Source organism: Microtus pennsylvanicus, chromosome X (genome assembly GCF_037038515.1).
Source record: "Microtus pennsylvanicus isolate mMicPen1 chromosome X, mMicPen1.hap1, whole genome shotgun sequence".
NCBI lineage: Eukaryota > Metazoa > Chordata > Mammalia > Rodentia > Cricetidae > Microtus > Microtus pennsylvanicus.
The window spans coordinates 4338497-4353489 of record NC_134601.1 but is presented as its reverse complement, the minus strand read 5'-3'; the positions used below and the strand labels follow the sequence as shown (position 1 = coordinate 4353489).

Here is a 14993-nt window from a genome sequence, read left to right as displayed (position 1 = left end):
TTCTTTCTATGCTGCTTTTATTTTTGTAAGGATACACTGAAACGTTAGATGGAAACAGCTAATGACAGTGTGGAAGTGAGCTGGCGGCATCTACGACCACTGCTACAGTAATATACGAATATGTATTTTCATTACATGTTTACCTTGATATCGTCTCTTTATATATGTAATATAATGGAGAATACAGTTAAGTAGGTATCCTGTGTTTCAGAGATGCAGGAGGTGGAAAACCAGTCCTGCCTGGGGAGGATGATGACCACCCCCAATAAACAGCCCCCGAGACCCAGCTAAACTCTTGAGGGAACGTTCTAAGAATCACAAGAAAAGGGACTTTGTGGTTTTCTTGAACACAGACAAAGAGCAGACAACTATGTCACAAGGGAATCAACTTGTCACGGTTTTAACATGTCATATTCTTGTTGATGACAGACAGCTGTCTGTGCCTGCTCAGCTGCCCCCTAGAGTTTTTGTCTCTTCTATAGGATGGATCCCAAAACTGCAGGGATGTCTGAGGAGGCTCAAATATTGTCATGCAAGTTTCCAAACCCATAAACTATTTTTACTATTAATTAAAACAAAATTTTAAAAAATGAACAAGGATAGGAGGGTTAGTTTTGTTAAGCTTCCAGAAGTCACTGTGACGATGTTCTGAAACAGGCTCGTTTCCTCAGATCTACTTATACTCTCCAAATCACCTGTGTGCTCCATGCTTCAAAGCAGGAATGATCAGAAAACACGCCACGTGGGGAGTCAAACGTTAGTAGGGGGAAAGTCAGTTGAGAATTACAGCTAAGTTCAAAATGTTAATTCTCTGCAAATTCGTGTTAGTCATGTGACAGTACAAAAGAACAGAAGGAAGGTCAGAGTTTTGATGAAGTTAAACCATGCATTCTGGCAAGTTCTACTGCTCACAGAAGAAGGTGAGCAGGGAGTTGGAGCAGCCGCTCCAACTCTTGCGCATCAGTCATGTGACAGCATAGTGGGTCCCAGATGAGCCCTGGAAGGCATCTCAGTGGGAGCCTTATCGCCTATGCTTCTTGCTTACATCATGAAGTGGCTACATGGTTAGCACTTTTCTGCTCTATGAGAAACATGCAGAAGAGTCTATCTAAGTTTCTGTTTTTTCCATTGCAGCAACAGAGAAATTATTTTTGCTGCAAGGTTGCTCTTTGCTAAATCCTAATATGATCACAATGTGCCCCTAGTTGAGTAATACTGTAAAATGGGAGAAAGGACAGAAGGAGCAACTTTGAAGGTGGAAACCCACTCCTCCTCTGTGGATGGTAACAGAGCGAGTGAGCAAAGGACACAAAGCATGGTTCAAATACCATTTTACAGGACAGGAGCCCCTGTCAAGTTACAGCTTTTTGGCACAGTCGGGGCAATACACCTGCTCATTATGAAACACAAAGCGCTTGTTGGCCAGATTCACGGAGCATTTTTTGCAGTGGAAGCAGTAGTCGTGCCAGGATTGTCCTTCATAGGCCACCACACTGGAGCCTTTACCAAACCCTGTGGGAAAACACAAGAAAACAGAGAGAACAGCTGAATGAAGACAGATGAGGAACCCAGGAGTCAGAGAAAATGACAACTTGCCCGATCATAGAGTCGACAGGCACACAGTCAGTGTCTGCCCGGCTCTCTGCTCCCCTCTACTTGACCGCGCATTGTCTCCCACCGCGCATTGTCCCCCGCGCCGCCACTGTCCCCCGCGCCGCCGCAACCCTTCTATGGCTGTCAAGGACCTGAAAAGATGCCAGAGCTCAGCCAATGGCTTCCCTGATTTAAAGAACCCCTGTTCCCATGCCACCACCACTATAGCTCTGTGACGCGCACCGACCTCCCAGCATAACCAGTGTCTTTTAAAGTCAGGGCCATGGCATCAAAGTGGCCACCGGGAGGCAAACTTGGGCTGTTTGTGGGGTGTGCACTTACCGGGCCTCGAGGAGGAGCTGCTAAGCTTCGATTTTTTCTATAAAGAACCACCACCCACGAGGGACAAGTCCTCTCTCCACCCGGATGCCTGCCCCGGAGGTTGGCGCTGGGAAACAGGGTGAGAGGCAAGCGTTTCCCGTGGCACACTGGGGGCTTCCTAGCTTTAGAGACTGGGTGGCTCACTCTTGACACAGTCCTTTTCCCTGAGGATGGCAAAAGTCTTCTCAAATGTACATTTCAAGGCTCCCCGGGGAGATGGGAAAATTGGAGGCAAGGGAAAGGGCTCAGGGCACGTGGATCGCGGCCGCAAGATGAGGAATGAAGTGATTAGCTTTGCTTCTGATCACAAAAAGATTAAAAATACATAAAAATGACCCCGCTAGCAGGTCCCTCTGCACTAGCCTTCCACTATGGGGTGGTATAATGCCAGCTTTTAGTTTTCCAGCCTCCCTAGCCCTCCCCATCCCCTCTTCTCACCCCCTCCCTCTCCCGGCTCTCCCACCACTAACCCCCCACCCCTTGTGCCTGCCCCACCCCCACCCAATTTCACCCCTGTGCAGCGCTTGAACTGGCATGGCTAGTTGGTCAATAGTAGTCAGGAAGTGTTCTGCATTGCAAGGGTTAATCTGGCCTGGGAGATAATCCAAACTATTTGGGGGAGGCCTTTGGGGCCACCATTGTAGGGGCATTGTCTAGGGGCCTTTGTGGATGAAACCGACGCCAGGAAATGAGAGATGGTTACCATGCACAAAAACACTAGCCTGGCAGACTTAGCAAGGACTCTTTAGCCTACCAGTGATGGGGTTCTTGCATCCAGCACACTTCTTGGCCACAAAGTTCTTGTAGCAATCCACGCAGTAATACTGGTCCTCCACAGCGGTGAAACGCTGCCCAGCCAGCTTCTTAGAGCAGGTAACACACACAAAGCACTCGGCATGCCAGGGCTGATCCTGGTAAGTGATTCCTCCAGATGTGATGGCCTAGACCAGGGAGTGGGGCACCGGGATTCAGATTCAACAACCAGGCACTGAGCTGGGTGCTTTGGTATACAGTATCTCATTTAATCACCATTACAGCCATGGGAGGCAGGTGCTATTATTATCCCCAATTTACAGATGAAGACACCAAGGCTTAGAGAAGGTCAGCCTCTTCAGAAGCCAATGAAGTAGAGGAGGCAGGGCCTCCAGAGCCAGGGCTGCCCGACTCAGAATGGAGGGACACACGCTGATGACTAGAATCAGCTGTGGCACTGCTTTCTAACCCCAGGCTCCTCATCTGTAAAATGGGCACAATAATTCCAACGTCACAGGGCTATCATGAGGATGGAATGAGATAGTGTGTGTGTGCAAGTGCGCTGCAGATTGTCCAACACCAGGGAACGATGCTCGGTGCACAATTACCACAGCATACCTTGTTGCACTTGACGCAGTGCTTGGCAAACTTGGTCTCATGGCAAGTCACACAGTAGAAGTCCTCCCCTTTAGGGAAGAAGCTTCCGGTCCCAATGACTTGCTTGCAGTTGCTGCAGGTGAAGCAGTCTTTATGCCAGATGGTGCCCTTGTACTCCACGTTCTGGTCTCCTGCAGAGGGAAGCAATCCAATAGGCACACTGACAGGCTCTGCAGGGTGCTGCATCCGCTCAGCTCCCCAGCCCTTCCCCAGAGGCGAGGGGATGCAGGCCCTGCAGTCAGGGGCCTCCCTCAACCTATCCCCATGTGTTACTTGCAGTCATGCCAACGGAGGGTTCTGTTACAGGTGGGGATGAGGCACCTGAACCCCCACTCCCCCACCTCCACCCTTGCAATAACTGAAGAGCTTCACTAGGAGGACTACCTAACCCCAAATGCCTGAGGGAGAAGCATGCACCAGTCACTTAGTACACCCAAAGGAGAAAAAGCTACATACTTTTCACTTCATTCTCTTGCCAGACTGTTCTTGCCAGTGTTCTTTAGTCTCCGAGTGTGTGCGTGTGTGCGAGCATATATGTGTACGCATATATACGTGTATGTATATGTGTACATATATATGCCAAAATCTCAAAAGCAGCTCACAGCAATGTTAGCCCCACCAGGACAAGCAAGCACACACCATGTCTGCCCTCAGGGTAGCAGGGGGCCAGTACCTGCCACAATGGCCTTGAAGCACCCTTTGCACCTGGGGGAGTCCTCCCGAGTGGCGCACTTGTTGCACAGGATCTTGCCATCCTTGGACACAAAGGTCTCGCTGGCCAAGGGGTGAAGGCACTTGGCACAACGGAAGCAGGTGTCATGCCAGTAGCGATTCTTATAGTGCACCTCCTGGACATCAAGCAGAGCAGGGTGGCCACGGTGAGGGGTACTGGGGGCAGTGGCAGTAGCCTTACCATCAGACACCAGGTTCTCCAGGGCCGGGGAACTACTCACTCAGATGTCAGCCCCTTCCATGTGGGGATGCCCTGTGCTTTTAGGAGTAACAGAATACTGAAGTGTAGATGAAAGCCTCAGAGCTCCCAAAGGACATAAGAGGAGAGGTAGGAGAGCCCTCAGCACAAATCTGAAATCCAAACGCTCCAAAATTTGAAGCTTTTAGAGGGTTAATAGATCCCACATGAAGAAGAAGAAAAGCACAGCTGGTCTCGTGCTGGGTCACAGTCACAATGTCAAAGCGCAACACATAGTTTATCCTGCATCTCTGGGGAAAACAAGGCCCTTCTGGTACGTTTAGCTATAGCACATAAACGTCATTCCACACGCAATTACTTTCAAAAAGTAACAACGATAAAAGAAAAGGAGGCCAGAGGCCATGAATTTGAGAGAAAGGGTGCAGGGGCTAGGGAATGCCCAAAAGGGCTGGAAGGAGAAAAGGGAAAGGGGGAAATGATAGGATTATGTTTAATTAAAAAAAATAAAAAACATTGTATAAAATCACCTTCAAGCTATGCACACAGAAGATAAATAGAATGCGAACAAATTTTGTGTTTATACTTGGGGATTGTTATCAAGATCTTTCATTAAATATGTCCAAGAATTATAAAATAAGAAAATCCAAACTCAAACACTTCTCTTGCCGAGCATTTCGATAAAAGCCATTCAACCCGTCCAACTCAAGAGCTGCAAAGGCCTTAGTGGGCCATCTGGTCCAAGGCCCATATTACTCTATTTTAAGCTAGGGGGCATGAAAAGTACCCTAGGCAGCACAGAACCTGTCTCAAGTACTTAAGGCTGCTGTGACGAAAACTCAAAACGGTGCGCGGCATTGCTAGCAAGGCTGCAAGAAAGCACATGAAGCCCAGCCCGCCCTGTTCCCCCTCAGGGACAATAGTTACCTTGGCATCCGCGCTGATGGGCTTGCGGCATTCCACGCAGGTGTTGGCACAGAACTTGTCGAAGCACTTCAGGCAGCAGTGGTGGCCGTCCTTCTGCACATACTTCTTCCCCTGCAAGGGGTCCCTACAGTAGTGACAGTCGAACTTCTCAGACATGGTGCCCACCTTATAGCTGGAGGGACCTGGAAAAGGCAAGCAGGGAGAACAAATGGGCAAAGGGAAATACAAGGGTACCCTGTCACAGAAGGCTCCGGAGGTTCCTGCGCACTGCTGCCATGGAGCTAGGAAAACCCTCTAGTCCTCAGGGCCTAGCTTCCACTTGAGCTTGGCTAGTTACCAAGTGCCACGACAACTGATACTTCACTATGGCTCCCAGGAAGAAAATACCTCTGATTTGAACACTAAATGCCACATGTCAAGGACCAGCGACTCCCTGCGGACATGTCAGAAATCACTCTGCTGACTCACAGAGGACACTAAGGATGGCAAGAGGACCAGTACTTATTCTAAGGTAGGATTCTGGGAGACCCATCTGTTGTTGAACCGGGAATGGAAAGGTGAGGTGAGACAGTAAAGAAGAAAGACTCCTGGGCAAGGCAACCAGGAAGTATCTGCCACAGTGAGGTGACGCTTTGTGACGCAGCAAAATCAAATCTTTCTCAGGTCAAGCCAGTAAGGACTGGGCTGTTCATTGACATATTACCTTCTGGTATGTTTGCTGCTCTAAACAGCAAAAGTTTCAAGTTGAATCTGGAAAACTGACTTCTGCAAAGATTCAAAATAATTCCAAAGACCTCCTCCCTCCATCCCCTTCCCATGAACAAACTCCCTCAGCTATGGCCCTAGATAACCATATATAAGAGGTCTGCCAAGTTCCAGAGCCCTGCTAAGGTCTTCCGTAGCCCCTCTGCCAAGTCATTTAGTAGAGAATCCTGCCACCAGGAAGGCACCAAATTTGGGTTTCTATTAGTTTCCAATTTCTATACACATGTGCTAATTTTTCCTATCACACTTAAAAAAGGGGAATTTACAGGAGTAAACAGACAGCAATTATTTGTGTTAGAAGTACAAGAACTGAAACTATCTGAACCCAAACTATTCATCCACCATGTAATTTCAAGAAAGAATGGAGGAAAGAAACGAGCAGTTCTGCTACTCACCGCAGCTCTTCCACCAACTGAATGGCCCACACTCCTGCATCGGGTTCCATTCCCAGTTTTGTTTTTTTTTAAATACAACCACATGTCCAAGTTGTTTGGATCCAGTTGCCATAGGCAACCAAATAGCAGAGAGTGAGCTAAGGAAACCACACCCTTTGTCTGGGAACCCGCTTGGGCGGCTTGAGCAGAGGCTGATGAACTCTCACTCAGACCTGTCAATCTCTGTAGTCTGTCACTCAACAAGGGAAAGCCGGCCATGGAACACACACAATGCCCGCTGCTTTCCACTGCCACCTCCCAGGCCCCTCATCTCAGAGAGCTGACTCGGGAAGTAAATGAGTGACATTTCTGTACACAACAGTTGCCTGGCACAGTTCTGTCACTGTCAAATCAATAGGGAAGAGTACCAGGGAGAGTCCCTTGTGTGCCTATGTTAGATACAAAGTGCGTCCAACAAGGAAGCCGGGCCCATCTCCTGGAGTTACTCAGCTACTTTGCGGCATCTGTTCAACTTCCTATAGCCTACAGGTACCAGTACCCATGGCCATGAGAGCCTGTGGGAAAATCACTCTCCGTTTGTTCTAGCTGGTCTCTCCCATCTCATAGAGACTTTTGTTTTCTTCTCCATGTGGCAATTGTATAACAAAGTTTTCTTGCTAAGGGCTGATTTGAGGAACCAAGTGATTCTTTAGTAAGGGTATATGCCACATCAGCCTGGTGGTACAAACCTGCAACCCCTGTTATAACCTCAGAAGACTGATACAAGACCACAGGCTCAAGGCTTGTTTGCACAATAGAGTAAGTTCAAAGCTAGCCTATGCAATTTAGCGGAAATTGTCATCTCATGATTTTTATTTTAAAAAGTTTAAAAAGGCTGAGGATACAGCTTAGTGGCAGGATCCTTGTGTAACACACACAAGTCCCGGCTTTTAATCCTTGGTACCACAAAATAAATAAAATGCAAGAGTAACTCCAAGGACCTCAAATGATCAGTGGCTCCTTAGTACCAATGGCAAGGAAATAGAATTTGTACAGCACAAGCACCCTGATGCAATTAGCCCTTCAGACCTTATCACCGAGGGCCACATTTGAAAAGCGATCATTCTCTCTTACTGAGTTGCCTTTTTCTTTTTACTATCGCTCTTTTAATGTCTAGAAAAGCAGTAGTGAATTCTAAATATTTCTATATCCAAGAACTATACTGACCATGCCTAAAAGGAGCTGCCCTACCTTTTGATATTGCTGAGCTCTAATTTTATGGTTAAAATATAGGTGCTGGGGCTGGAGAGATGGCTCAGAGGTTAAGAGCACTGACTGCTGGCTGCTCTTCCAGAGGCCTAGGAGTTCAATCCCCAGTAGCCACATGGTGACTAATAACCATCTGATGCCCTCTTCTGGAGAGTAGGCATACAAACACACATAACACTGTATACATAATAAATTAATCTTTTACAAAAAAATACGTGCTGATGTCACACAAAAGGAAAATATACTAGAAAAGACAGAAAATTCCCTTTCTAGCTATCTCTAGGAGTTTTGTTTTGGCTTTTCTTTGAGACAAAGTCTAATTCTGTAGTCCAGGGCTGGTCTTGAACTTGTGGTGAACCTTCTAGTTTGACCTCCTAAATGGTGAAATTTTTATAGGCACGAGCCACCACGGCTAGCTGGTGCCTAGAGGTTTTCAAGAGAAAGCCTACAAACACTATGGTTTATAGTGCCAGAGATGTACCCACTGAGCCTGCTTACTTTACAAGCATTTATTCTGAGCCAGTCCCACCCTTTGTCACTGCTCAGTCCCATAGCTACAGAACATGACCTGCTCAGCTTCTAGGCGAGCAAACGACCAAAGAATCCACAGCTCACCAATGAACACAGAAGTATTCAGGGGCAGGGTTCCAACCTTTTGACACTGTGATATGATGTTGTCATCTACAAATGTGTTGGGTCCCATTTGTAGCTATCCTGGGATGCTGTGGGTAGTCTGTGGGTAGCAGGCTGGACACGCCTGTACCAAAGTGTATTGAACACACACACGCACGCACACACACACACACACACACACACACACACACACACACACACATCATTCCTTTAACATGAGGTCTAAAGCATACCATGGAGACAATAGACGAGCCAACTCTAAGTTAATGGTACCAACAAGGAAGGTTTTGGGTCTCAGTGCTTTCATGTTTTTGCTTTCGGCAGAGTATGACTTTTTTGTTCTTTAAAACCAGGAGGAATCAGGATCACCTCAGATTCCCCAACACAGTATGCTTCAGGCCAGACTCTGCATACAGCTGGAGAAAACAGGTTTCAAAGGGACTATTTTAGGACTGATTTTTAACAGTTGACTTAAGTCATTTCTATGGGTGGAAACACCTATTAATCAAGATAAAATAGCATGTCTAGGAATGTTGGTTTTATTGCCTAATGCACAAACAAGCTGAAATACTTAAAAGTATGTTAGTAATGTCAAATTTGTGAACTTTAATAATTTTTTTTATTTTATGTGCATTGGTGTTTTGCCACGGGTGTCGGATCCCCTGGAACTGGAGTTACAAACAGTTGTGAGCTGCCATGTGGGTGCTGGGAATTGAACCCTGGTCCTCTTGAAGAGCAATCAGTGCTCTTAACCACTGAGCCATCTCTCTGGCCCTAGAATAGACAGATTTTTTACGTATGAGAGCTCTGTCTACAGTTATGTCTGTATGCCAGAAGAGAGATCAGATCTCATTATAGAGAGTTGTGAGCTACTATGTGGTTGCTGGGGCTTGAACTCAGGTCCTCTGGAAGAGCAGCTAGAACTCTTAACCACTGAGCCATCTCTCTAGTCCTTAATAATTTTTTGTGATAAATCTAATGGAAACTTTGGGCAACCTGGATTATCCAACCTCATTTGTCTAACTGTGTAATTATAATTACTTGGTACAAAACTATTCCAAAGCCTCATAGCATGTGCTTTACTACAAAGCTGGAGAAATATATTCCTATATTCACCACACCAAAACTTCATATAAAATATGGGTAGTATGCTCAAGACTGGAACATTCACAGGAATTAAGGATGTCAAGAATCTATCTGAAAAAAAGGCAATGCCTGCACAGAGGTCCTTAAAGGAGAATACATGTCCTTAGTGGTGGGGACCATGAAAGATGGAGTTACACCAGAATTCATGGGAGGAGAAAATCTTCCAGCCCTGCCCCAGCCTCCATTAGAAATCAGCAGATGAGAAAGAAAAAAATGAACCTCTCTGCGGGGAAGGGGGCTCTCTCTACTCTTGCTGACCTCATACTCTTCAGTGTTTATCTCTTAAGATATCATTTTACCTCTTTAGCAATTTTCAAGTACACGCAATGTTCAACCTTTTATACTCTACAAGCTCCCAGACACATCTGCCTTGACCTAGGGTGGTTTTAACACATCATTAAATGAAATTTTGCTGCATGTGATTACAATGATGCCTCCCTTATTGCCTCTTCTGTGAAGGACACTGTGTTCCAGGGTAGCTCCTCTGATGAATTTTAATCTCATGTGGCCTTCATTTGTACATGGTAGTGCGGTTTCTGTCACAGAAACTTCTACCACTGTAATAGAAGCCCAAGGACCTAGTGTGGACCTTCTGTATAGAAATCTTTCAGTGTGCCTTGCTGGTAGACAGGTAGAGAAAGGTTGCCACTGTTAAGCTTCTAAACTTCACTGTGTGGACAGGCATTCACAATGGACTCAGATCCAATAAACTCAGCCTCTATTTCTAAGCAATATTGATTTTCCTTCTGAGAATTTTTTTTCTTTTGTGAACCAAATTCTCTTCTGCTTTCACAGATGAAGGAACCTAATACAATGCAAAATACTATGTCCTGATTTCAAACCTCACCTCCCATTATCCTAGGGTCTCCAAATCTAAATTATACCTCCCAGTCATGTGAACTGTGATCTGATTTTTCTAAGATATCTTTCATATAAATGTATTTAAGGTAAGTAACTCTGGATGCTTAGCTTAATCCAGTGGGAAATGTGGCTGGGTGATCAAATGCTACCTATCTATCCTAGGTTGGCAGGCTGATTTTCTTTCTATGCCTGCTTCAAAAGACACATCATTGTTCACTTAATAAGGAAGCTTCCTATCAGGAAAAAAATCTTTATTTATTTCCAGTGTGCCAAGAGGTGACTACAGAAACCTTAATGTCTCAACAACAAAGGATTCAAGGGGCTGGGGGCGGGGCTCAATCAGTAAAACGCCATTGTGAAAGCATAAGGAGCTGACTTTGGATAGCCAACGCCCAAATAAAAAGACAGGTACAGTGGTGTGTGCCTGAGGAAGAAGTGACAGGAAATCCCTAAAGCTATAATGACCAGCCAGTCTAGCTCAACTTGTCAGCTCCAGGGTCAGTGACAGATCCTGTCTCCAAATATAGGATGGAGAGTGACCGAAAGCCCAACACTGACTATGCATGTGCATGAGTGCACACGCGCACGCACACACATCTAAGCACTCTCACACAGATGTATAAACATACAGAAGAAAAATGACCTAGCTTCAAATTTAATCATATACCCACCCAACTAACCAAGAAACAAGGTAGGAACTTGCATTTGTCCCTCAAACCAAGTAGTTCAAGTTAACATTTCAGGAGAAAGTGGGTGTCATATGGAGGTGACCTTCTTCTGTGCGCTTTGCCGGACTGCTCTAACAGCACAAACACTGAACACCACCCAGTTGGAAAACAAAGCCCAGCTTTTCCCTACTGTTTACGGCTCAGTGCAGCACATCAGTGCCATAGAAATAAATGCTGGCTTCCAAAGAAAAGGACATACTGCACTCCTGAGGACATTCAACAAATATGGAAGGACGCCTCAGCTGATGAATAGGACACTTGTGTCACAGACATGCTAATACACCCGGAAGTGTCATCAGACATTTGAGAACACACACCTAAATACCCTCAGGGAGACGGAGCTTATGAGTCATAGCTAAAAAGCAGTCTATCAAATATCATAGAAAAATCAGCAAGGGTTATTTATTTTTGGCTTAAAAATAGAACATGAACACAATGATTCAACGTTACTAGCAATTTCTCTAGAATGCCACATTTGGTAAAAAATTAGAAGGTCTTTTGGATAACTGATGTGCAACTAACACCATTTTAGTTTACGTCTGCTGTCGGGAGGGTTGGCTATGGCATCATTAAATGAAAGTGTCTCTGCTATTCCTTCAGCAAAGTCACCCTATGACCACTCTTAATGTTGCGCACGTCGCACGCAGCATGTCATGCTCTGTCTCTCAGATGGGAAGAAAGTTCGTGACCAGTGGCCATGGGACATGTCTTTTTAATTTTTCCAGCTGGGGAAAAGTGGTAGACAGTCATTTAGTGGTCATTAAGAATACAAAATGTTCCCCTGGCTTCGCCCAGTGTTTGGCTGTGGGTCTCTGCATCTGCTCCCATCAGCTGCTGGATGAAGCCTCTCTGACAACTGGGCTAAGCACCAATCTATGAGTATAGCAGAATATCATTAGGAATCATTTCATTGACTTTTTTTGCCAGTCATACTTGGTGCTACGAAGCCAGGGGAACCCCACAAAAGATGGGCCCTTGACTTGAAAGCAAAAGGGTAAAAGGAATTGAACTGCTGTTTTAACAGATAAGAATGTTCAATGCTGAATGTGCACATTGTCTTTAAAATGTCCTCTGATATGTGCATGGACACTAAAAATGAGCCCAAATCCAAACAGCCGAACCTTCATTTTGCTCAAATGAAGCCCATTTAAGAGCAACATTGATTTTCCTTCTGTGAGAGCTTCTTTCTTTTCTATGGAACTACTTATTCTCTGCTTCTATAGACCAATGAACTTAACACAATGCACACTGTTATTTCTTGATTTGAAAAATCATGTAACAAGTGCAAACAATTGTTCTAACAATTGAGGCATTATTTATTTGTATTATTTCTTATTTTATTACATTATTACTATTATTAACTAACAACTTAGGTATCGTTTTTAGGTATGCCATAAATACCAGCTATTAAGCTGACTGTTCTGAGCGTTAATTAGTGATTATGTCTCCCAGCTGATGCGGAGTCAAGTCCATCAGGACAACTGGTACAGCTGACTGGCAGATAATCACAATCTCAGGCATGTGGCAACCATGTTTGTAAAACTGTCGCTGAGGGTTACAGAGAAATCATCAAAGAGCTTTTAAACACTTAGAAAACAAAGCAGGAACTGCACATCAATGAATTAAAGTCAACTCCACTGCTGTATACGTGCTTTAAAACACTGAAAAGGCCATTTCTTCAAAAAAAGTGTTTCTGTTGTCAAAATATCAACAGGCAATCCCATGTTTCAAAAAATAAAACTCCAAAAAATTAAAAAAAAAGTAAAAGACTACCATTAGTAGTAACTTTGTCCCTTAACCTCCAAGTTGGGAGACCAGACCAAGTTTTTGGTTTCTGCCCATCTATCTTACTTCATCAACTCCAAGAAAGGGAACTGTTATTTGGGCAGAGGGAAAGAGAGCAAGAGCCACATTCTTGGCTTTGGGAGTGATCCAGACAGCAGGCTAACTTCACAGAACTGGACTTTCATCCTCCAGCACCTATTTCACAGGCATCTCGTTTAGAGCCAAAAGGCTCCCTAATGGCAGACCATAAAACATGAGGAAAACCCTCACTCACTCTTGGTCCTTATCTAGGGGATAGGAAACTTTTCCAGTTAAGAAAAATGAATACCATATTTTCCATAACAAAGAGACCTATAACTGGTTCTTTAGAAAAATTAAGAATATTGTTCAGAAGAAAGATGTGTCAGGTCCTTCATGGGTACTTTAAGTTATACATAACCCTTCTTCCCTCGCCCTATTCAATTCGCCTTTCACAAACACCTGAAGTTAGACTTCAAGCATTGTAGAGCTGAAGAGCGCCCTTATAAATGACCCAAAATTCCTAATACTGCCCCCACAAAACAAAGAAAATCAAACTTCCTTCCTCACACCATCTCTTAGTTTCATAAGATAACCTGAAAATGTACAACAAAGTTTAAAAAAGTCAAATGTCTAAACTTACTTGAGGAAGAAAACTTTCATCTTTTGAAACAGCATGAGAACAAAATAGATACCAGCTAGGATTTACTTACCATTTACACAACGCTAAAATCATTCAGTCCAAAATTATCTTTAGACAAATGACAGATTCATTGCCATAAACAACCGTCCTTAAGCTAAGAGAAAGAATAGGGAGTTTTTACCTGAGTGTCTTTGAGAAGCCATGGCTCAGAGGCCAAGTTCAGGAGCAGCACCTAGACCGGTCTTCTCTCAACCCCAGATGATAACGCTGTGCCTCATTTGTGAACATACATTTAAGGGGAAGCAGCTCACAAAAATAACCAAGAGCAGATGTCCCACCCCTCCCCTGAGATCACAACCTTAATCCCACTAGAAAATTCTTAACCATTTTAGGTGATCCAAGGGAGAAGAATAGGACCCAGTAAAAATACCACACGGTACATATAAATACCTGTGGGGCTACTCAGCATCCAAATTAGCTTCAGAGCCAGAGAGGCCACATAGAAAGTCATCCCTGTACCGGAATAAAATTTGGACTCAGCTCTGACATAGCTTAATGCTGAGCCAACCTTATTAATTCACTTTATATGCCACAGGAGCTTGCCTTTGGTCCTATAAATCATGCATTTCTGTCCTGCTAATGATAAAAGTAACTACAGGAGATGGACTTAGGCTACTGGTGTAATTTAAAGGAAGTTAGACACTACAATGAGAGAGATTTAGAGCTTTAAGGACATTTAATGTCTTCCTGGCTATGTACCAGCAAACAGCGGATCACTGAAATGGGGAGCGATTGTGGCTACTCTAACCACAGCACCAGAGAGAATGGTATAGGTCCCACACGTGCAGAGCCTTGCAACATCTACAGTGTAAGATGCTCTGTCTTACACTTTTTGCTTCCAGGGACAATAATAACACATGAATAGACATCAACTGTCATGCATTATAGTAGCGGCTCCACGGACCATCATTGGCTGGATACTTGGCGATTGTGAACTGGTTCTAAGAAAAGCCTCAAAGTCTGTCTAGGACCTTTCCTTTGCCCTGGCTCCCACTTTACTGGCTTCCTTGCCGTCCCCTGCACTCTCTCAGCACAGTCTCTCCCAGATGTTTCTTTTCCCATCTCAAGTCTTCACTCAAGCCACTCAGAGACTGAAGTCACTGACCACCAGCACAGTTCCAACCTGGCCCATCTTGCTCCCATCCTCTCCTGCTACTTTTCCCCAATCTGATGCTCCTTCAGTTCTAAAGCCCTGCTAACAGCAGCCATCAAAGTAACTTGTCTGCTTTTGTTTTGTTTCTCACTCTTCCCTCTGTTCTATGTTGGTGACATGATCTAGAATACAACCCAGCTCCTGGGAAGTGTTCAAAAGCTATGCCTTGAGCCGGGCAATGGTGGCGCACGCCTTTAATCCCAGCACTCGGAGGCAGAGGCAGGCAGATCTCTGTGAGTTCGAGGTCAGCCTGGTCTAGAAGAGCTAGTTCCAGGACAGGAACCAAAGCCACAGAGAAACCCTGTCTCGAAAAACCAAA

The 14993-nt window shown here is 44.9% G+C and overlaps 1 protein-coding gene across 8 annotated transcripts in view; it reads right to left on the bottom strand.

Annotated features, from left to right (window-relative positions):
• The window catches only part of Fhl1 (four and a half LIM domains 1), a 62477-nt gene continuing 47484 nt past the window's right edge, over positions 1 to 14993 (bottom strand). For 3 of the 8 annotated variants that reach the window (XM_075956666.1, XM_075956667.1, XM_075956668.1), the window contains exons 3-8: positions 5240 to 5421; positions 4058 to 4232; positions 3346 to 3515; positions 2729 to 2915; positions 1936 to 2138; positions 1 to 1512 (exon numbers count right to left, since the gene is read on the bottom strand). In XM_075956666.1, coding sequence (XP_075812781.1) covers positions 1429 to 1512; positions 1936 to 2138; positions 2729 to 2915; positions 3346 to 3515; positions 4058 to 4232; positions 5240 to 5395 — 975 coding nt within the window. In that variant the 5' untranslated portion in view covers positions 5396 to 5421 and the 3' untranslated portion in view covers positions 1 to 1428. Of the gene's footprint in view, positions 1513 to 1935; positions 2139 to 2728; positions 2916 to 3345; positions 3516 to 4057; positions 4233 to 5239; positions 5422 to 13642; positions 13761 to 14993 lie in introns of those variants that run through there. The other 5 variants (XM_075956670.1, XM_075956671.1, XM_075956672.1 and 2 more) reach the window with 3 other exon arrangements.